This window comes from Amia ocellicauda, chromosome 21 (assembly GCF_036373705.1).
Source record: "Amia ocellicauda isolate fAmiCal2 chromosome 21, fAmiCal2.hap1, whole genome shotgun sequence".
NCBI classification, from domain to species: domain Eukaryota; kingdom Metazoa; phylum Chordata; class Actinopteri; order Amiiformes; family Amiidae; genus Amia; species Amia ocellicauda.
In genome coordinates, this window is record NC_089870.1 from 6622448 (window position 1) to 6645114 (window position 22667).

A 22667-nucleotide genomic window follows, 5' to 3' on the forward strand; every position below is an offset into this window, starting at 1 on the left:
AAGGTTTTAAGGGTGGATTACAATTTAACAATTGTTGTTTGATTATTCTTTCCCCCCCCCCCCCCCCCCCCAAACATAAACCAATTTCTTTTTTTTTTTAAACTGTAAGCAGCCATAAACACCTCCTCTAGGACAATAGTACCTCCAATATGAGGAGTTTTATACCTGTATGTAAATGTAAACAAAGCCAATGTTTATTACGCATACTTTGCATTCTGGGAAGGTGTCAATAACTGTAAACTCTATGACTTTTGGAAAGGCTGTAACAGAGGAGTTCATATGACTTCAGTGCTGTTCAGAGTTTTTCAAGCATTATTCTGCTGGATGTCGGGTTAATGAATAAACACTTATTGAGAAAGTAATAGGAATACTTGTACAGAAAGCTCTTGGCAAACAAAGAAACAAATGAAAGACAGAAAAAACAAACATCTCCAGAATTACTTAAAAGTCGAATGGTGTTTAGGGGAAATGGATTCTTGGTGTGGCTTTCATGCAGGCTTACTTGATTACTGGAGTCCATCCCAGAATAGGAGTTCCTGGAGCTGCAGTCAACTGGAGGGGTCACGTCCCGAGTAAAGTCTGACATCTCTATCCCCCCTCCTGGATCCCTGCGGACGACCAGATTGAAGAAAACAAAACTTGTTATTTGTTCAATTTTTAACAAGCAATTAAAAGTACTCTTGACTGCATTTCTGAACAGAATCAGACTGCATTTCTGAAGGTGAACAGCTTGAGACCAGTGCTTGAACACAGCCATTATTTCAGCTCTACCAGGGAGGGTAGAAAAGGTTCAGAGTACCAGCATGTGCAGCATGCACTGAACAGCACGGCCTCAACAAGTTATATCATCTTTTTATTTAATGCTTTGTCTATTACAAGCAGACCACAGTGGTAGCTGAAAAACATGATGCAAGCACCCAGTTTTGAAACTATTTTTGATTCCCATTACTGACTTTTGAAGTTTATATAATACTAATTAGTCTTTTTGGCTTTAATCGGTGTAAAGAGCCCTTAAGCTCATAAAACCTGACAGGGATCCAACTTGTACAGGGAGTCTTATTTACTTCCTTGTCTTAGACTCTTTCGCTCCTCCTTTCTTGCTCTTTTAGAAATTAACGACAGACATCTTGTTTATTGCAGTAGACGTTCACCCAAGCACTCCTGAAGGAATGCGAGAAGCAAGCTCTTGTGAAAGTATTCTCCCGTCCTTGCTAATAAAGGCAGAAAATAACGAACTACGGCTTGCCAAGAACACGGTCCAGTGTTCATGCAGAAACAGTAATTAAAACAGTTAGACGACAGTTGAGCATGAGAAAGCGGGCTGGAGCCAACTCGTGCTCTCGCTTATTTATAAATGACTCTGAAAGAAAACGGCGGATCAGAGAAACCTGTAAGACCGCAAGTGCTGTACCACGCAGCGATCGGCACATGTGGAGTTTTCAATCACAATCCAGGAAACCACCGCTCTCGCTGATCTACAGACACTCACACCAAAAGCCAAGCTCCACGCCACTGAAGGATGACACTGACAGCCAAAGGCTGACAGCTGAGCCCTTCAATGTTATTAACATTTTATGTGCTGAATGCTTGCCGAAGGAGCAGCTCCATACTTCTTTTAAGTGTTTTTAGGAGATAACGGCTCTAAAATCTTACCCCGGGCCGTTGCTGTCCTCTCGGCGGGTGGCGTTGCTGTCGTTAGCCCCGTCTGGGTTGGCGCCACGGCTGCCGAGCTCGCTGGCTCTGTGCTCGATCACCTCGCCCTCGTCCAGCGCCCGGTGTAGCCTGTAGTTCACCGTCTTCAACAGCAAGAACACGGACGCGATCACTCCGCAGTAGATCCCCACGATCACCATGGTGGAGGGCAGGGCCTGGAAGCAGAAAGCGCCATCGGCGGAAATTAAGGAAATCCAACAATAAATTTACAGATCTCTTCTAGCTGTTATTTCAAAACCTTTTATCAATTTCACTTCTATATAAAAGTCTTTAATCATAGGTTTCATTCCTCATCTTCTTTAGGCTGTATTTGATATAATTGCTTTCACCTGAACAAAGCATGCATTTCCTCAGTAGCACAACTTTAATTAGCGCTTTTCCCCCTACTAACTTGTGAGCCCATACCTTAAGCACAGCTTCACTCAGCGTTTGATCTTACAGATTCTTCCTGCAGTTCACTAGAGACCCATGTATGTGTTGTCCCTTATCTCAAGAAGACTTTAGGGCCTATATGATAGCAAGAAGATGACAGAGACACAGAGTAATTCTTGTGCTTTGCAACTCTATGTAGAAGGTATTACTTGAGCTCTTTCGCCTCAGTCTGTGGCATTTTCAGATCACCAAGCAATAAACCTATAGTGGAAAATTATACACACACCACTCTTCAGAAAACAGCCATTCCCGCAGTGGCTTCAGGCAGTTTGACCCGCAGGTTTTTATCAGGAACTCGCACAACAGGAAGTTCTAGGAAAGCAATTAAAATATCTATGATGCCTTTCCATTTTGTCGGTATTGCAAAAGGTATTAGAGTATACTTCTCTGAAAGCTGTATATGGGCAAAAAACTAAAAATAATTCACTATCATTTTTTAATTTTATTTTGCACGATACAGCAATTGTCTGTTTTTGTATGCGCATGTTGTTTACAGCTAACTGAAAACTGGCAAGCTTTTATGAGTAACAGCACTGTCAATTATATAAGGGTGTACTTCAGTCAAGGTACAACTGAAAGGGCAGACAGGGGTTTTCTTCCCTTATAAAAGGCCACTTCCTTCAGTTTCCCACGCTTCCCAGTGGCACGGTATCGCTCTCAAAACATCAGCCCCACACTCGGTAAGCTTCTTCCTTCTCACTTCCAACAATGACTCGATTCTGGGAGATGAGCAATTGTTGGTCTTTGTTCAAAGCTACAGTGTCGTTTTTCAAAGCTGACCAGCAACTGAGCATGACATGTTGCTGTGCTTGATTGGCACAAACTGGATTTTTATTTTTTTTGGAAGAAGGATTTAATCATTTCAACACTTTACAGAAATGTCCTTAAGCCCTCAAAACCTAATTAAATGCATGCAACTCTCATTTGAACAAGAGGATGTTTGTGAGCACTGGAAACATGGCCTGAATTATATTACACACAAAAATGCATGCAATTGCATCCTCAGATATTAATGCAGTAGTCAATCATCTCACACAAAGGCATCAAATCTATATTGTATGGTATGTTGTCCAAAAACACAAACAAACCTGCAGACTAGTTTATAGCATATTGCATTAGCACAAACTACACATTTCTAAAGACACCACTACAGAATATGCATGGCAATCTTAAAAACAGATCCAAAATAGTACAAAGTAGCTCGGTACCACAGGAAGTCCTTCCCTTTGGATTTAAGGTCAAACCATGTCTGCGTTTTGTTGAAGAGGCTCAAATGTTGCTAGATCTGCAGTAATCTGCACGGCGGTTGCGTACATGGCACAGAATAAGCTTTTTACTCCATAGTAAAGCATTAAGTGTGTTATCTTTCATTGCCATCCACTTCAATTAATTTCACCTGCTCCATCAAAATCCTCGATGATTACTTGCACACATGCAAAAGAGCATGGAAGGGACAAAAGCGAAACCCCCCAAAAAGCAATAGTTTCAAACAATGCTAAAATCCCCAAGGTGCACAGCTGAGGACGCAACAGAGACGGGAACAAAATGAATAATTACCAAATAAAAGCATGAAGCTAACCTTAAGAAAGTACAACTGGGAAATCTGCTACAAATGTTTCTTTAATCTTCACCCTCAACATTGCAAAGAAGCAGCATGCTTTAATCAAAGAGTGTGTCAACCCGTGTCTAGTGTTTTGTGAAGTATCATTCTGGAAACGAAGGCGAAGATCAGTCAAGTTGAATCCCTAAAGCTTCTTTTGTGTTTACACGTTATTACCAAACAATACATTAAACAAAGCCAAAATATATAAACCCATAATAAATATCACAGTTCCTGAATATGGGCCACTATAAATGAAGATACCCACAACCAAGGGTGGGCCAGGTGGGGCTTTATTTTTGGTGTCTCATGATCTTCATTGTATTGCAGTGGTGGTATTTTTAGTTAAGTGACAGCAAGGTCTGCCGTGAATTCCATGTGCCCAATAACTGGAATTGGCTCTGTGTTTTCCATCGACGTTCTGAGCACATCCAACACAAGCAGTCCCAACATAATCTCCCAAAAGCCTCCCTGAAGGAACACATCAACACTGGCCTAGGCAGATCAATCACCTAGACCAGACAGGAAGAAGTGGGCTTAACTCTCGCTGCCCATCAATCACACGGGGCTCTAGGTTTTACCTTGTCTTTGAGGAGCTAAGTGAATAGTTTATTTCTGTATTTGTTTGTGAAGTCATACATTTGGATGCGAGCCACAGCCAGGAGCCCTTCATTTACTTTGACTTGAGTCCTCCACAGGAAGCACAGCGTACTTCTGAAATTAAATGAAACCCTCTAGAAGGTTTCGCCAGGTAACCCAACCCCAGGTACTCCTGTATTCTCTCTTGAAAGGCTATCAGTGTATATGCGTGCGGGGGGTTTGAGCGGTTGTATTTATGCAAAAGCATCCAGCAAGGAGACGCGGAAGCCGGGCATCCACTTAGCAAACCGAGTCAGATCCTGTAATCTATATGGGGTCAAATGCAAAGGCAAAAGTCCGATTTCCAAAATACTGCTGATTAAGCTCCATTTTGTCATATAGGGTACAGAAGAAGAAGAGAGACAGGATACGAAAGCATGTAAATACAAAAGTCATTCCAGTCCTCAGCAGTCAAAGGAAGTCTTCGAATCTGCAAATCACCAAACAAACGGACACAAAAAGGGATGAAGAGCAAGTACTAAGGGCCTCGTCACCACAGATATTCAGCAGTGAAGGTCCCGCTCAAAAGCAGCCTCTGGGAAGGCAACTTTGTGACGCGAACCTGAGCAAGGCTGAATAAGCACAAGTGTCTAGGCAAAGCCAGGAGCTCCCCGGCCGCAGATACCGTGGAAGATAAGCAACCTGCAAAAACACTGCTCAACTCACTCCCCTCGGGTGTCGCAAGCCAAACGGATGCTCCCACATCCCCCAACCTTTTATTTTGTCCGACCCCTTGGTTCGCCGCCCACCGCAGCCACCTAAACGCCCCGATCTGTTATGGGAGAAGCTTGACAGCCAGCAGAGCGATGAAGAAGCACGCTCCGGGAAGCTGGCTCAGGCGGCCTCAACAAACCGACACACCTGTTCACTCAAATCTCAAATTGTGAGCTTGCTTTGCTCTTTGATGGGAGAGACGCGCTGTAACACACCGCTGGTTCCATATTCTTGAGAGGAATGAATCCCGGATTGTCACTTTTCAGATCTGCCTCATAATTTTGACCTTGGCATTTTATTTTTGTATGGGTGTCTTTGTTTGTTTATAGTTGTGCCTTGAAAAACCACTGGGTCTTCTTCTATTCCCATCCCTCCTCAGTGGGGTACAAAATGCATGGTCAACATTTTACTAGTAAGAGAGGTTACTCCAATTTACATACACCACTCGACACAGGCATTTTAACTAACACAGTTTGATTAATTACTCTGGGAACCAGGCTTTGTTTCCGGATTTCACTTCCCAGTACGAGAATACCAAACAAATACTACAATACAGTTACACAATAAGCCCTCGACTGAACACTTATGTATTATTGCGTATGAAACGGTCCATAAAAGAAATGGAAATTAGCTAACTCTGCTAATTAAGCCCAACCATGGGGTCAGACCCTGGCTACACTATATCAGATGCGTAACAAAATGCCATCGCAGGGGAACTTCAATACTGACATTTTGCTCCACAAACACAAGGCTTGAATATCTGTGCCAGGTGGAAAGTTATTATTATTATGGGCGCACTTTTATCGAGGCATCGTAGCTGTGAAAACCCCGATCTGTAATCGTTAGCACAACCGTGTTCATGAAATATAACAACAAATAAAAACAGGCCGTATTCACTGGGGGGGGCGCTTATTCCTTAGTGTACTGTATACCGTGTATGCACTAATAACAATGTCATGCATATTCCCTTTCGGGTATGGAGTCGTTTTTAGTGGGGTAGCCTAATTAATAAACGCTCTCCTTTCCAAAACAGAGATCTCCATTTCCCTGCACAGGCGGACTCTGGTGTTTAATTGTGATGTGCGGTCATAGGTCTTTAAACACCAGACACGACGCGTAAGTTCACTTTGTTGCTGAAAATAAGAGCAACGTCTTGTTAGAAAAATGTGCAATTAACGGGAGCCAGACAAAGGGTCCAGCAGCAGCGCCACACAGCCGCGATGGGAGCTCAGAGTCCCCGCACCGCCGGGCAGGAGGCACCGCTGGGGAACATCAACACCATTGAAAAGGCATGCACGGTCCAACTCACCATGTACAACGTAAAGGGGAAACAGAGCAGGAACAGCCAGATGTAGAGGTGTAAGGCATTGACAAACGTATTCTGATGGGGATCGTAATACCAGCCTCCCGTGATTGAAGCCCAGACCCCCTGTCTCAAGATCTGCAGCGTCTGAGACCCCATCTTTTTTTTTTTTTTAAATTCTGGTCCGATCCGCCGCACAACGACAAAAAAAAGCTGGGCTGCCACGGAGGCTAACCGTCACGAAACATCCAGTGCAGGGCTCCGTTTCCAGACACTGTCCTGAAAATCCCTGCTGCAGCCATCTTCTCTCCGAATAGCTGGAGGACTATTCTCGGTCCTCCACTGAGGGGCTTCGTATCCCGCCACGCCCTGCGAGTCGCTACTATCTCTACCACAGGAGCCAAGAGGGCAGACGAAAGACTAACACATTCACTGTAGCTCAACAGCGCCCCCGGGCGTTCACATGCGTCGCTGCGATTTAATTCCATTGAACATCTTTTGTAAGTAAATACAGTAAATGTTATTGTTGGGGGGGGGGGGGACAAGTGATTTAATTCAATAGTGCCCCCTTTGAGTGGAAGACTGTATGCCTTAAAAAAACCATCTTATTCATAAAAATTTCAATCAGCTTTAGTGTTTCAGATAATAAATGTGTATCCCATGTTAAATAGTGTGTCCTTGAACTTCTAAATAAATAATCTGATCCTAGGAACATCCCATACATCCCATGCCTGACATCAGTGTCATCAAAATTGGACTAATTTCAGATAGATAAAACAACGGCAGATTCCGCCCTTGCCACAACCAGTTACAATCACCGAAAGGACATCCCTGTGACAGGTCTATATATTTCACAAATGCACGTCGTTCTTCACATCTGCCCGATTTTTTAAGGATTTTAGACAATTGGAAGGACTGTGGTCTGCAGCTCAGTTGGTAATCTGTGAGGTGTACTGTGCTCGTGATCACAGCAGTGGGTATATTTGTATAGATGTAGTCAAGGTGGGTGTTGACTCTATTGTTGTCACACTCAGGCAACAATGGGTGTGTGTATGTACATATTAAGGACTGTATGCTGTTTCCAAGGTAAGCATCTACTCTGGCTGTGTGGTGTCTATCCCATGGTAACCTCTGTGTGTTTTGTGCTGCTGCCATGGAGCGCTCCCTGTTGTGTGACGATCCAGTGACCTGTCCAGCTATTCAGTGGCTCACACTCATGATGCTTCACTGTTCTGTACAGTATTGTCATTGCCTGGTGTCTATTGTAAACTTGACACTTCACTTGAGGAAGCTAAACATTCAATTAACTTGTTTAATTTCTCTAAATTCATCATACAAACCTGGGTGGTTTAATTTAAAGTACACATGCCCATGAGCTACACTCACCTAAAGGATTATTAGGAACACCTGTTCAATTTCTCATTAATGCAATTGTCTAACCAACCAATCACATGGCAGTTGCTTCAATGCATTTAGGGGTGTGGTCCTGGTCAAGACAATCTCCTGAACTCCAAACTGAATGTCTGAATGGGAAAGAAAGGTGATTTAAGCAATTTTGAGCGTGGCATGGTTGTTGGTGCCAGACGGGCCGGTCTGAGTATTTCACAATCTGCTCAGTTACTGGGATTTTCACGCACAACCATTTCTAGGGTTTACAAAGAATGGTGTGAAAAGGGAAAAACATCCAGTATGCGGCAGTCCTGTGGGCGAAAATGCCTTGTTGATGCTAGAGGTCAGAGGAGAATGGGCCGACTGATTCAAGCTGATAGAAGAGCAACTTTGACTGAAATAACCACTCGTTACAACCGAGGTATGCAGCAAAGCATTTGTGAAGCCACAACACGTACAACCTTGAGGCGGATGGGCTACAACAGCAGAAGACCCCACCGGGTACCACTCATCTCCACTACAAATAGGAAAAAGAGGCTACAATTTGCACAAGCTCACCAAAATTGGACAGTTGAAGACTGGAAAAATGTTGTCTGGTCTGATGAGTCTCGATTTCTGTTGAGACATTCAGATGGTAGAGTCAGAATTTGGCGTAAACAGAATGAGAACATGGATCCATCATGCCTTATTACCACTGTGCAGGCTGGTGGTGGTGGTGTAATGGTGTGGGGGATGTTTTCTTGGCACACTTTAGGCCCCTTAGTGCCAATTGGGCATCGTTTAAATGCCACGGCCTACCTGAGCATTGTTTCTGACCATGTCCATCCCTTTATGACCACCATGTACCCATCCTCTGATGGCTACTTCCAGCGGGATAATGCACCATGTCACAAAGGTCGAATCATTTCAAATTGGTTTCTTGAACATGACAATGAGTTCACTGTACTGAACTGGCCCCCACAGTCACCAGATCTCAACCCAATAGAGCATCTTTGGGATGTGGTGGAACGGGAGCTTCGTGCCCTGGATGTGCATCCCACAAATCTCCATCAACTGCAAGATGCTATCCTATCAATATGGGCCAACATTTCTAAAGAATGCTTTCAGCACCTTGTTGAATCAATGCCACGTAGAATGAAGGCAGTTCTGAAGGCGAAAGGGGGTCAAACACAGTATAAGTATGGTGTTCCTAATAATCCTTTAGGTGAGTGTAAACTGAGCTTTTCTTGCCATACAATAAAGTATATTTAGCACCAGAGGGCGCCACACATCTCAAATTCTGTATTTATGATCCGTTTTCTTACTAAACAGGCCTTTTTAAAAACGGCTAGAGGTCTCTGGAAGTGAAAATATGCACCTGGAGTTTTTAAGATAATGAAACACTTTGCTTAATTAGACAGATCACTTTTGACTAGTTTTTAGCCCTGTGCCAAATATGTAAGGCTGCAACATCTCCTCATTTAGCTATATTGTTTTAACGATCAGATGTCTGGGATTTAAGCAACAGGTGCCAATCCTAACTAATTTCCTTAGAGGAGTGTTTGATAGTCATGTCCACACACAGGTAGCAATTGCACTACCTTTCCATTGATTACATTTCTTGTCAGATGGAAAAGATGGAATGTACCAACTACGATTGTGCACACGAGAGCACTTTGTTTTTGTTTTTGCTTTAATGGAAATCTAGGACATCGAACCAGCAATATGCGACTACATATTTAGAACTAGATATTGTTTTGTGAAAATACATTTGACATTTAATAAGGAAGCTGAAGGAGAAGGGGAACCTCACGTTTTGAAGGCCAATGTTTTGAAATATCATGCATTAAGACAGGCTTTGCAGTTTCCCCTTCATCCCACTCCATCCTACACTGACTCTTCTATTTATTTAAGACATCTGTTTTTTAGATGATTACATTAATGCACGCAAATAAATATAACTGTTGCTCTCTACCAGCTTGATACCATTTACTTCAGTCTCCCCAGGCAGCAGGAAATTGATAAATATCATATTAGTTTTCTTTATTTCATTTTCAGACGCTGGCTTCATGTAGTACTTAAACCCATCATCGTAATTCTGTTCAAATACGATGATCTCACTGGAATATTGCACATGCTTGATGTGAGTGACACTTGTCTTCAGAACATGTTTTCGGAGACAATAGCTGTGTAGGTGTATATTTGTTTTGTTTGTTTCTATGCAGTGCTCTTATGTAAACAGACAGAAATAATCAATACAGAGCTCTATTTGCTGGAAGAAGTGATTTCTGCAAAGAATTAGACGTGCTACTTACACAATTGCAATGTCTATAACCTTTAAATTAGCCATGTCCACAACAAAAAGAAAACGGAATGGAATACAATAAATAACACTGTAGTGCATTCACACTCAACGTACTGCCACTGCGAACAGCTTTAGACAGAAAAAAGAAATCGTCTGAATATGAAAGGCTACCACACTTCTTTCAACAGCTCTGAAGTGGATTCTCTAGAGAATCCTCATCATAAAAAGGAAATATACACAAAATATTACATTTATTAAACTATTGAACTAACACATATAAAACATTTTGTATTATTTGGCTGTCAGAATTAATTTCCATTTACAGTTACTGCTATGAACAAAAATACATTCAAATACAAATTCAACTTTTTGACAGAGAACACACACACACCTACCTGCCTACTATTTTTCCTACTGGCAAACCATTATTCAGCTTTCATGTTCCAGCTTTCTTTTATGCATACACATTGTCCAAACCTGGTCCTTCAGAGATCCAAGTCAGAAGGTTTTATACTGTAGCTATAAATTAAGGACTTGCAAAACAAGCTGATAAATGACACGGGCATTTGGGTGAATCCAGAATCATTCGGGACAAACACTTAAATTATAAATGGCCACGTTTCTGGCCATAAGCACCACATTTGAATTCAAGTTGAATACAGATTCATTCATCCCTAACTATAACATGATTCCTGCGATCATAAAATGGTCACGTGTGGGATTGGGTCTCTGTGGGATCAGGACACCCCTGTACGACACAGAGAAGGTTAATTACTACAGAATGAGGTGAACTATGATGCTTGTGTATCCATATTCATTTACACTTCATGTTGAAGAGTATTCTGGGATGGCAATAGCAAGAAATCAAAGTTGCAGACCTCCTCTTCCACTCATTTAAACTTTGATTTAAATTTAAATTCCCACCTAGTCTAGTGTTTTCAAACAAGTTTTCAGCTACATCAACACCTTAACTGTTGTCGTCCATGTTTGGTTTCTTTGCCATCTTCACTTCACAGAGCTCAGCACTTAAACTTTATTGATACTCTTCAAAATGTGGAGGCACTCATGTTTATCAATAATAATAAAGTGCCAGGCAGGCCAAATCCACAGAAAGACAAAGTGCAAGGATAGGGGAGGTTACAAAGCAATGCAGCTGTGAAACTACGAACACTGCTGACCCATTAGGTTTAATGTCATTTATAAAGACGGGGAATGCACATGCATTTATTTGCCTTTCAGACTCAGGTATATAACATGGACCTCTATCAAAATGGTGCACAATGGTTACACTCACCTGGACTGGTTCAACCGCTTCATTGCTCCCGAGAAGGACAGTGCGCCTCTGGCTGGACTGTGATCAAGCTCCACAAGGGAGACACCGTACACCTGGAAATGTCCCTAGGGAAGAACAGCATGTGGGGAAATGCAGTCTTCAACTGCTTTTTGCTTTATCCTGACACAATTCCCTTCATCATAATGTTGTATTAAAAGGCTTCTTGCTTGATAGTAAGGCACTCCTATCACACTGCTTTCGTTTCATTGCATGTAGGCATTCATACACAGCATGACTTAACGTAAAGGCGTGACCGTGTTTGTCCTTTTTTGGGTCAACAAATGGATCTCTTCTGTTATTGTTTGTGGGTTTGATTTACTGATGAATATGACTTGTGTTGTTGGCATCTCCCAAGTCTCCCAATCTCTCCACTTATCTGCCTCCTGGACACACAAACACATCCAAAAAACAAAATGGCACTGCTACACAATCCTGGCTACCTAATAAAATGCAATTTTAGTCTGGGACACCTCCCCTCTCCATACATTGCAATACATGTACATTTAGAGAAGAAAAACAACAAAATAGGCCTATACAGAAAGTATTTACATTTAAGATTTATTGAATCAGATTTTAGCGTTAATATTTTTGTCCCTTCCAATTTGAAAACTAAGTTTCTTTGCAGTAGTGGGATTCATTAAAAAAAAAAAAGCAAATGTAGGGAAAAGAAGCAAAAACAAAAAGACAAATTATATTCTAGAAACTTAATCTGACCCCCAAATTATTCTTATGAATATACATCAAAACATGCAATGACAATTAATGTCTCAGTTGTGAACTTCTCATCCTTTTCACACCACTGCACGTGTTCATGTGGGTGAGGTCCTACCAGGTAGAGCTTGCAGATGCAATAATCCCAATTTTATTTTAATAATCAAATCAAATAAACTCTTTCATACTGAAAACTTTTGAGCTCTCATGAAAACCCTGAGAGGCCAAATCATTTTGCAGCCCTTTTAAACTAGCTTCCATTTATTGACGCAATGCATTCTCAAGGGCACAGCAGAACATTTTCTTCCCAGAAATCACATTAGAAAAATACTGTCTAGCAAAAAAACACATTGATGGAAAAAAAATACAAAAACATCAAATTTTCCCTTAATATTTGATTAGCCCACTGCAACCAAAGAGTGCCCTTTCTGCAGACTGGCAAAAAGAATATCTAGCCTGCTTGATTTGCACTGAAATGTAACATAGCTAAAAGGGGTGCATCAACCGTGTCAGGGGATCCCATAGTTTCCTAAGATAGGCGTCGATTTACAATTGTTGCAAACCCTGGTCCTAGTCAGTTAAGGGGTCTTCAGTTCCAATCCAACTGAGCTCACAATTATACAACTAAACTAGGATCAGGGACAATTTCAGGACACAGATATGAGAAGCTTGTCAAAAAGACCATTGTGCTCTCAGTTCTCCGATCTCTGGGGAAGTAAGCAATGCACTCGTTCAAAACCCAGATTCCACAAGACATGTTTCTATTTGCAGAGTAGAGATGCTTCCTTCAAAGGAAGCCCAAGCACTGTCATAACTAATAACACCCAATGAAACATCAAAAGACTGGAATCTGCAAGCATACTTCAATAACAGAACACAAATGATGAAATAAAGTAATCACTATCGGCAGTTGATGTCCAGATACAAACAGATCTGTCTAACCAGTAATAATAATATTGTGCACCTTATTCCCAAGGGTTGCCATTTCAAATCTTTTTATGTTGCAACACACTTGTTTAGAGCTGAAAAGCTGCAGTGCCAAGTATACTTTGCAATTGTCAGACATAACTTACATGTTCAGGGTTTAAGGTAAAATAGTTTACACCAAAAAATAGTTGAATTCTGATTTTATTGTCCATTCTGCTACAAAAGATCTTCTGGGGAAGGTTACATATGAGCATGTTAAACCCAATCCAATATTGAGTGCGTTTAAACAGACGCCAAAGTGTACCATGATTTGAAATCTACAGCCACAATTGCTGAGGTCCTAAATTAGGATTCTATGCATACATCTCCGGATACAGTTACAGAATTAAATAAACTTTATTCGGAATGCCTCTTCCACACTTCTAAAATGGCGTTAGGCACTTTTCTTTCTTTCCAAAAATCGGCGATGGGTTGACGCTCTGCTTGCAATGTCGACATCCATTTCGGTCACGTATGAAATGCTTGATTCCTTTCAAGCATTCGCATTGCCAGAGCGTGGAGAAGGGGAAGTTGTTATGTAAATCCTGCACAGATCCAGTCCAGGCTGTGCACACAATCACCCTCTGGGCTTGAAAAGAGCAGCACCTGCTAGCACCCCAGTGAGGGCCTGGCACGTCTCAGAGCAGTCTGGGAGTTCTCACAGAAGGCACCGTTTCCGTTGCTTGGTTCCTAATTCTTGCCATGCCTTGATTTATGTCTTTGTCTGTGCAACACTGCTCTTTGTTCAGTCAATCCAAATCCATGGTTCTTTTAAATATATCAAATAAAAGCCATTCCCATCAGCAGTGCCTGGAGAACACCTTGTGAACGTGTCTCACTGATCAGAACTGTGATTATCGGAGTGTGTGAGTGTGTGTGAAGGGGGCATCACTGCAGTCGTGCCCGTTTCTCTGGAGGGGCCTTACTAGGAGCAGCTGGTGCCGGATTCTTGGCTGGTTCCCTCTCTTCCTGCTTCACTGCTTCAGCTGGTGGCTCCGGCTCCTTCTTCACTTCCACTGCAAAGACAAGAGAGCGGGACTCTTACAGTGCCGTTATGGGAGTGAGAAATCCAGCCTCTCATTATACCACTTATTGCAGGTTTCATAAAATACAAGACCTTCTCATATGAAACACATTGATTTAAAAACACCCCCATTTTTCCAGTTTTTATTGAAATTTAAGCAGTTCAAGTCCAGTGAATAACCTGAAATGGTACAAATCGGTAAACCGTGATGCCCAGGGGGTGGGGGAGTCTCGTTTAGACGGCCACAGATCACTCAGGCTTGTTTTATTTAGAACAACCTTGCAATTAGTCCGGTATATATTACTACACAGAAAAGTTCAGATCCAATTACGTAAAATTGTTGTGTATTAGTACACTGTAATCAGAGTTTTCCATCTTGACATTTTGAGCTCTCTACAGGTGTGTGTTGCTTCTACCAAAACCTGGATGGTCTTGTTTTGATCAGTAGACTGTCTGGTAACAGAATATGTCATAATTGTCAATATTTTCTGAGATTTTGTATTCCTACTCAGACCAAGTATCCCCCCACCCCTCCATTTCAGAATGCTGGGGGGGGGATAAAAAACTATTTTTTCACATAAGAGAAAGCCAAGAGTCTCACCTTTCATGGGATAACAAACACTTGGCAAACAACACAACAGTGAAGAGTACACTTGGGAGTAAAGAGAAGCACACAGATTTAGTGCCCTTTTAAGGGTACCAGAGGCGTTTGTCAGCTTAAGGGGTGAAATTGTTAAACAAAAGGATTCTATGATTTCTTTTTTTATCTACAATTGTTTATTTGTTCTATGCTTTAATTTCAGAGTACATTGACACATTAAACTGCGTACATTACAAAAAAAAATGGAGGTGTTCTAAAACTTTTGACTGGTAGTGTATGTAGCAATGTTCTGCTGAAAAATAATGGTGTTTTTATATCAAATGCGATATTTGTTTTGCTCCTCTCAATCAAGTTCTTTTATATGAGTTATTGGTATAAATATAAATTCTAAATGTTGATCCTTTCAGTGTCAATTGTACCACTTGTAATGAAGGCAATCTGCTGTTTGAGAAATGTGCTGTGAGAAAGTATCTGATCTTACCTGGAATAGGCTTTTCTCCAGCTTTTGGCTGTAAATAAAATAATACATTAATTATGCATAGATGTATTGTCTGCAGTCAGAAAACAAAATGAAAACTAAAATACAAAATTAAACAAGTCATGTATTTCAGACATACTTAAAGAGAGGATATTGCAATGAGTTAAGAATAACCTTCAGTTTCAATTGTTATTCCCAAAACTGAAACTGAGAACCCAAACAAAAATTGTGGGAAGACATGCATAGGAAATGACTTAACAACCAATCAATGTATTCTATTGAACCCTCACCTACTGTTATTCTGCTGAAACAATCTCATAAAACCACCTTAATTACTACATAAGTTTATGATCACCTGCGTGTACAGGCTAACAAGTCCGAGTTGATGCTTTAGTAGCAGGATAATAGCATCTTGAAATGGGTCCCGAGACAAGACAGATTACCTGTAAGCCGTGCTATTCTAGTTACCGCTCTGTTTTACCTGGTAGAAGGCTGGAGGGAATTTCTGCCTGAGATCCAGCAGCAGGGTGTCTACTCTCTGTCGCTGAAAAAGTGAGCTGGGCTCTTCCTTCTTCTTCGACTTAGGCTTTGTTTTTTCTGCAAAATCAAAATCAATTACAGCGCTTTATGACCAATTCTGATTTAGGTAACATTATGGGAAGTCGTCTCTTATTGGAGGATATTTTGCCCATTAGGACACTCACTCTTGAAGAGCATAACAATTCTTGGAAGAATAATTTTGAAGATATGCATATTTCACACATTCATGAGCCGCTGGCTGGAAATAAAACATTTAAGAGGCTTTATATGACTCTGGTCGTGTTAAAAACTGAGTTTAAAACATGGATCCATAAATTCATGCTAAAGTTCCTAATCTGAAGTACTCACTTTGTGAGTACTATGAGAAACTGCACAGAAATGTTCCCAATTTCAACTGCAACTAGAGTATTCATAGTGTATATTTTATAGTACTCTATACTATTGTATAGTATAATTTAGAAATGTCTCTCTACAGGAACTCACAAGGACAAAGTCCTCAGTATTTGAAACTCTTACAAAAAAAGGAACGGCCTGATATCATCCCCTGACCTCTTTCATCCTGATCTTTGAAGTGCCACCAGTAACCTTTCGAGGGATGATAGCGGCAGTAGGACATGGCTTCATCAAATGCAGACTGGACCCCATGGACTGCAGACAGCTGGAAAACCAACAGACACAGCTTGTCAAGAGCCCTAGAGTAATGGGAAAAGAAAGACCCCAGCGCAAACAAACCAGATCCAGTCCATTATCAGTATAAACATGGCGATAGTAGCACTGTATCACTACACTTATTCCTGTACAGTTTGCAGTCACTGGATAAATAAAAGAATGGCAATTAAACCAAATCCAGGTGACCGCTTGTGTGTTAAAGGCACTCACCACCCTGGAGCCGATGACGGAGCCCAGATCAGGAGCTTGATACACCACCCCTGCGATGATGTAAAAATCAGCCAGTGGGACGACTGGAAGACACGAATAAGAGAGCACAGTCAACAGCGGAGAAGGGTTAAGAAAGAACTGCCAGACAAACGTAAAATGAAGCACTACCAGCTATTAAACCAGCATGTCTGATGAGCCACGTAAAAAAGGCGGCGATAAGGAAATTTGATCTTGGAAATGAATGTCACATGATATTAAAGCAAAGTTCTTGATATGAAAATGGCAGCTATTTAGTTAGCACTTAATTATCCAGTGTGAGACGTACTGAATATATACTTAACAGGCTTGACTAAAATATAGGATTCAAATTGAGCAGGCCTCGGTATGTAACACTAGTCTCCTAAGGGTTAATGAACGGCTGCCAAAGGCTCTCTGTACGCACCTTGAGTCGGGGACTGCCTCTGTTGTTTCCTGATGATGTACAGAATAGGTTCCTGAGCGTGAAGCAGAATGTATTCAAATCCAACCATCTGGCTGAGAAACAAAAGACATGTTTGTGAACATCAGACTATCGGACACACATGGTATGAATTTAATTAATACATGTACACAACTCATTTCAGAATGGTATATTCCTAGTGTAATAGAGGACTGGATCACACAACAAGTAAATGTTTCTTAAACTGGAAAGCAGGCTTCACTTGTAAAAGGTAGCACCATTTTACTGTACATTTATTCCTAAATACCTTGCGTGTGCGAATTGTTAAATCTGGCAGAGGATTGGTTATTTCTTAAATACATTTCCCAGGAATTTACTGTTGGCAATTTATACACATTTCCATGATTCTTTAGAACTGTCCGAGTTACTCTTCAACATATTTAGCAAGGTACAGAGGAAGTACAGGCATAAAGTACTGGACCAACCAAATCTAAACTTAAGAAGAGTGCCAAAATAGCCCATGTTCAATGCTGCTCACGCGACAAGTTGAAACCTACATAAGAGACTCATGGATGACTACAGATGCATTTCATTGTGGCATTTGTTGCAACAGTAAATCAAGTCTTCAAGAGAGACCAGACATGAACTAAGAGCTATTGATCTCTGCACTTCAAGTCAGGTTCACTAATGGCCCTGAAGCAAGATAAGAAGCAGACTGCTCAGTATTTGACACCTGGCATCCATCACAAATACAGAACTGCATCATATCCCCTTACACTTTGCTTTTCGCTCTCTGAACAGCAAGCATCTTACAGCCTTAGTGTGAAAACTGTTCAGTTCAATGTTCTTTACAACTCATGGACAGGATATATTGGAAACAGTGGCATCTGTTTGAGGTAACCTAATCTAAGAATGATAAAAACATCCCTACTTTGAAAGCTAAATATGAACTCATTCATTACAATGTTGGGAATGAGGTTAAATCGATCACGGTGATAAAATAACATTAGCACCTACTTCATATGGTCCAGAGTGAGCCTCTGCATTTTCACCATCTCATTGTTGCACGCCCTATCGTAGAAGGGGTTACTTCTCTCGGAGAAGTAATCAAGCACATTGCCAGGGTTCAAGATTGGCACCCAGCCACTGTCCACCCATGATATTCCCAGAAGATTATCTGTTCACAAAGAAACAACCCATGCAGAGAAAAATTACTGTCATTTCCAACTACAGATAATACAAATCATAATAATAATAATAATAATAATAATAATAATAATAAATTAGAACACTACTTTGTGCAAGTCAAATATAGGCTATATATAGTTAAAAGTTGCACAGTGAATAATTATAGATTGTAGTGATTTAATAAACAAAAACAGGAAGAGATACAACAATTATGCAAGTAAGTTAAACAGCGCAGCAAAATACATTACAAGATCAAGCAGATATAAACATATAAAAAGACATATGAAGAGATGTGTTTTTTAAGCTACGAGTTTTTATTTTTTATATTTTTGAAACAATAATAAATGTCTGACGATATTATTGTATTATTATAATTGTTCCAATGTTTTGTACAAAAGAAGTGCAAACATCCCGTCCTTGAATGAAAGCCTGGCGCCATCTATAATTATGACACATGTATGACGTTTGTACTGTATTAGGAGTGTAACGGTTAAACATAATAGTACTGTATTACTATAATTGTTACAAATTAGATGCTATGTCAATTTTATTTTAGAATAATAAACCCTACATATATATATATACTGAATATGTATTGGTCACTTCAATAACCGGTATCGAACGGTTGTAACAACATTGACCATATTTCACGTTAATTTAGGTATGTATTGTTTTACATATTAACTTAAATATCGTAAATACCAGTCAAATTATACATATACATATATTTTAAATAAACCGAAAGACGGTTTTTGTTTTGTATTGGTCACCACAATACTGGCGGATATCATATACCCACCGCACAAAGCACATAAAACGATGCCTGAAGAAAGCGAAACAGAGATCTCTCTGGGAATCGTACATTTCTATAATTATTATTCAATGTGCTACTTCCGTGCTTGTGTATGAAACATAACTACACCGTTAAAAGCAGAAATATAATAATCAGAATGGGAAAACAGACCTCTTAAATCCACGGACGCCATCTTGGAAGTTAAATATTCGTCGCATAGAGATGATTTTGTTTCATTTTTTCTCGTCGAAGGAATATGACGTCTGTGGGAGAGCTTGCACGCCATCAAAGTAAGGGCAAGTCGCACTTTATATATATTAGCATCTAATGGTATTCTATATTAATCCGTAGAATTTACTATATTCTGTACAATACTGAATTATGCTTACTATAGCACACTGTCTACTCTATAGTATGGTCTCTATATTTTAGCAATCTATATTATAGCATTTGATAGTTTAACTACTGTATACTGTATTATTCAAGTTTGTTTACTTTACAGTAGCAATAATTATTATATTCCATACAGTGCATACATTAAAACCATATCGTACTTTTATTTGGGATATCTTTGATCTGATGTTATATTATTTCATTATATGATATGATACTGCACTTTCATTAACCATAAGCATATGATTTTGACCTTTACAACATTGCTTATTTAATAGTATGTGCAGGTTCAGCAAACACTTTAATCTATGCCCATTTGCTATGATTTTTTTGGTTTAAATAAAGCACACACACACACACACACACACACACACACACACAGACAACAGAAAAAGCTAAATAAGTGACATACATACATGGTATATAGGAATTGCAACTGTAGCTTTCTTGAATAATTATAGAGTCAAAGGTCACCTACGTGGAAAATTCTGTTTTATCAGCTGCTCTGTTACTATGACTCTAAATGATCTACACTGGCAGGCAGGGTAGCATCTGTGTTTTCATTACTGGAATACCAAGACCAGTTGGCCTGTGAATAGCACTCACAATGGTTTAGAAGAGGTAACTTTGGTGTCCGGATCTGAGGGTCATGGAAAACAATCACTTCATAACCTGGCATAAACTATTCAGACTCTGCTGTAGAGTCATGGCTGGGGAGAGTAAATAAAGACCAATGGACTAGCTAATCACTATAGATCACAATACACACTAAGGCTGGTTGCAATGATCACTAAGATCATCCACAAGGAATGAAAATACCCAATATCTTACAATAACTGTAAGTGAGGCCACTGTATGGAGCGGGCTTTAAGTGAAATGCAGATAGAAGTGGTGGACACACTGGAGGCTGCCTATATAGCCACCATATTTAAAAATTTACTAAATCAATGATTATTTAATTTAAAGCACTTTTCCGTTGACTTCTCTGTTTACAATTTCTGGCAGTGTTTGTGTAGATGGGGAAGCAAGGATATGGGTTAGAAAAGATGACAGGCAATACAAATTCCCGATGACTTAGCAGGAAGATACAAATGAATAAATCCAATGGTGCTCTTTATATTGAAATAGCACGGATGTACAGGTTAGCAGAAGCCTTATGTGTCATGTGCATTTGCACATTTAGGATAAGGGAAACATATTTTGTAAAGGCAGCACCGGTACCTTATCATAAGATATATATATATACACTCACCTAAAGGATTATTAGGAACACCTTTTCAATTTCTCATTAATGCAATTATCTAACCAACCAATCACATGGCAGTTGCTTCAATGCATTTAGGGGTGTGGTCCTGGTCAAGACAATCTCCTGAACTCCAAACTGAATGTCTGAATGGGAAAGAAAGGTGATTTAAGCAATTTTGAGCGTGGCATGGTTGTTGGTGCCAGACGGGCCGGTCTGAGTATTTCACAATCTGCTCAGTTACTGGGATTTTCACGCACAACCATTTCTAGGGTTTACAAAGAATGGTGTGAAAAGGGAAAAACATCCAGTATGCGGCAGTCCTGTGGGCGAAAATGCCTTGTTGATGCTAGAGGTCAGAGGAGAATGGGCCGACTGATTCAAGCTGAGACTGAAATAACCACTCGTTACAACCGAGGTATGCAGCAAAGCATTTGTGAAGCCACAACACGTACAACCTTGAGGCGGATGGGCTACAACAGCAGAAGACCCCACCGGGTACCACTCATCTCCACTACAAATAGGAAAAAGAGGCTACAATTTGCACAAGCTCACCAAAATTGGACAGTTGAAGACTGGAAAAATGTTGCCTGGTCTGATGAGTCTCGATTTCTGTTGAGACATTCAGATGGTAGAGTCAGAATTTGGCGTAAACAGAATGAGAACATGGATCCATCATGCCTTGTTACCACTGTGCAGGCTGGTGGTGGTGGTGTAATGGTGTGGGGGATGTTTTCTTGGCACACTAGGCCCCTTAGTGCCAATTGGGCATCGTTTAAATGCCACGGCCTACCTGAGCATTGTTTCTGACCATGTCCATCCCTTTATGACCACCATGTACCCATCCTCTGATGGCTACTTCCAGCAGGATAATGCACCATGTCACAAAGGTCGAATCATTTCAAATTGGTTTCTTGAACATGACAATGAGTTCACTGTACTAAACTGGCCCCCACAGTCACCAGATCTCAACCCAATAGAGCATCTTTGGGATGTGGTGGAACGGGAGCTTCGTGCCCTGGATGTGCATCCCACAAATCTCCATCAACTGCAAGATGCTATCCTATCAATATGGGCCAACATTTCTAAAGAATGCTTTCAGCACCTTGTTGAATCAATGCCACGTAGAATGAAGGCAGTTCTGAAGGCGAAAGGGGGTCAAACACAGTATTAGTATGGTGTTCCTAATAATCCTTTAGGTGAGTGTGTATATGTATATATATATATATATATATATATGTTTTTAAGTGAATAACACATTAGCAAAGTAGAAACCAGGCGATCTTTATATGGCATTGCTAAGGGTCTCAAAAAGCAGAGGAATTATACATGTCTCTACAGGATACTGTCCAGGTAAAAACAAAAAATGGTGTAATGTTTGGGTTGATTCTAGGAGTTGGAGTATGCAGGAGCCAGGGCAAGGATGAAAGCCTGGCATGTCTGGGGATGCCAAAGACCAGGAGACTGGGGCATACTCCAAGCCTTGCAAGTATTCACCCTTACAATTATGTCAGAAACGGAAGCCCCACCCTGCTGTCCAACATATGATGGAAATCCTTCGCCACACCCAAATCTCACCGCAAAACAGCTGCACTGCAACCGGGCAGCAGCCAGAATCACGCCTTCTATTTCTGTCCCCCCAGTTTATAGGCTGAAAGTGAACTCATAGCTGAAATAGGAGGACCAAAAGTACAGGAGCTTTGAAGGAGAAGAAAAGGTGCCCTAGCTGAACTTAATTACTGAACTGAGCTGCAGATCAATTTGAATCAGATCCACTGGTGCGTGTGTGAGAGGTTTTGCTAATTAAAAAGAACATCCTGTATAATAAATAAATAATATTCCATAAGAGTCCATAAATGAATCGATACAGCCCAGCATATTCTGAATCGCACACACTAAACTGTTTTGTACTTAGTGGAAGCAGGGGAACAACTGTTCCATCCAAACTGGGAAACATCCCTCTAATACAGAATTAATAGGGCTGCATTGATTGTACAAATACCAT

At 40.6% G+C, this 22667-nt stretch overlaps 2 protein-coding genes across 5 annotated transcripts in view; both read right to left on the bottom strand.

Moving 5' to 3' along the window:
- pcnx1 (pecanex 1) overlaps positions 1–6750 on the bottom strand; it is a 43525-nt gene extending 36775 nt beyond the window's left edge. For 2 of the 4 annotated variants that reach the window (XM_066695048.1, XM_066695047.1), the window contains exons 1-3: positions 6408–6750; positions 1654–1868; positions 503–608 (exon numbers count right to left, since the gene is read on the bottom strand). In XM_066695048.1, the coding sequence (XP_066551145.1) occupies positions 503–608; positions 1654–1868; positions 6408–6560 (474 nt within the window). In that variant the 5' untranslated portion in view covers positions 6561–6750. The remainder of the gene's footprint in view (positions 1–502; positions 609–1653; positions 1869–6407) is intronic. The other 2 variants (XM_066695050.1, XM_066695049.1) reach the window with 1 other exon arrangement.
- Positions 6751–13228: 6478 nt separating this feature from the next.
- med6 (mediator complex subunit 6) lies at positions 13229–19258 on the bottom strand. Its single transcript, XM_066694462.1, has 8 exons — positions 19198–19258; positions 18063–18222; positions 17049–17140; positions 16607–16689; positions 16277–16385; positions 15669–15784; positions 15191–15218; positions 13229–14100 (listed from the first exon to the last, which is right to left on the bottom strand). Exons 1-8 carry the CDS (start codon positions 19217–19219, stop codon positions 13973–13975), a joined length of 738 nt encoding a protein of 245 aa, XP_066550559.1. The 5' UTR covers positions 19220–19258; the 3' UTR covers positions 13229–13972.
- Positions 19259–22667: the final 3409 nt, after the last annotated feature.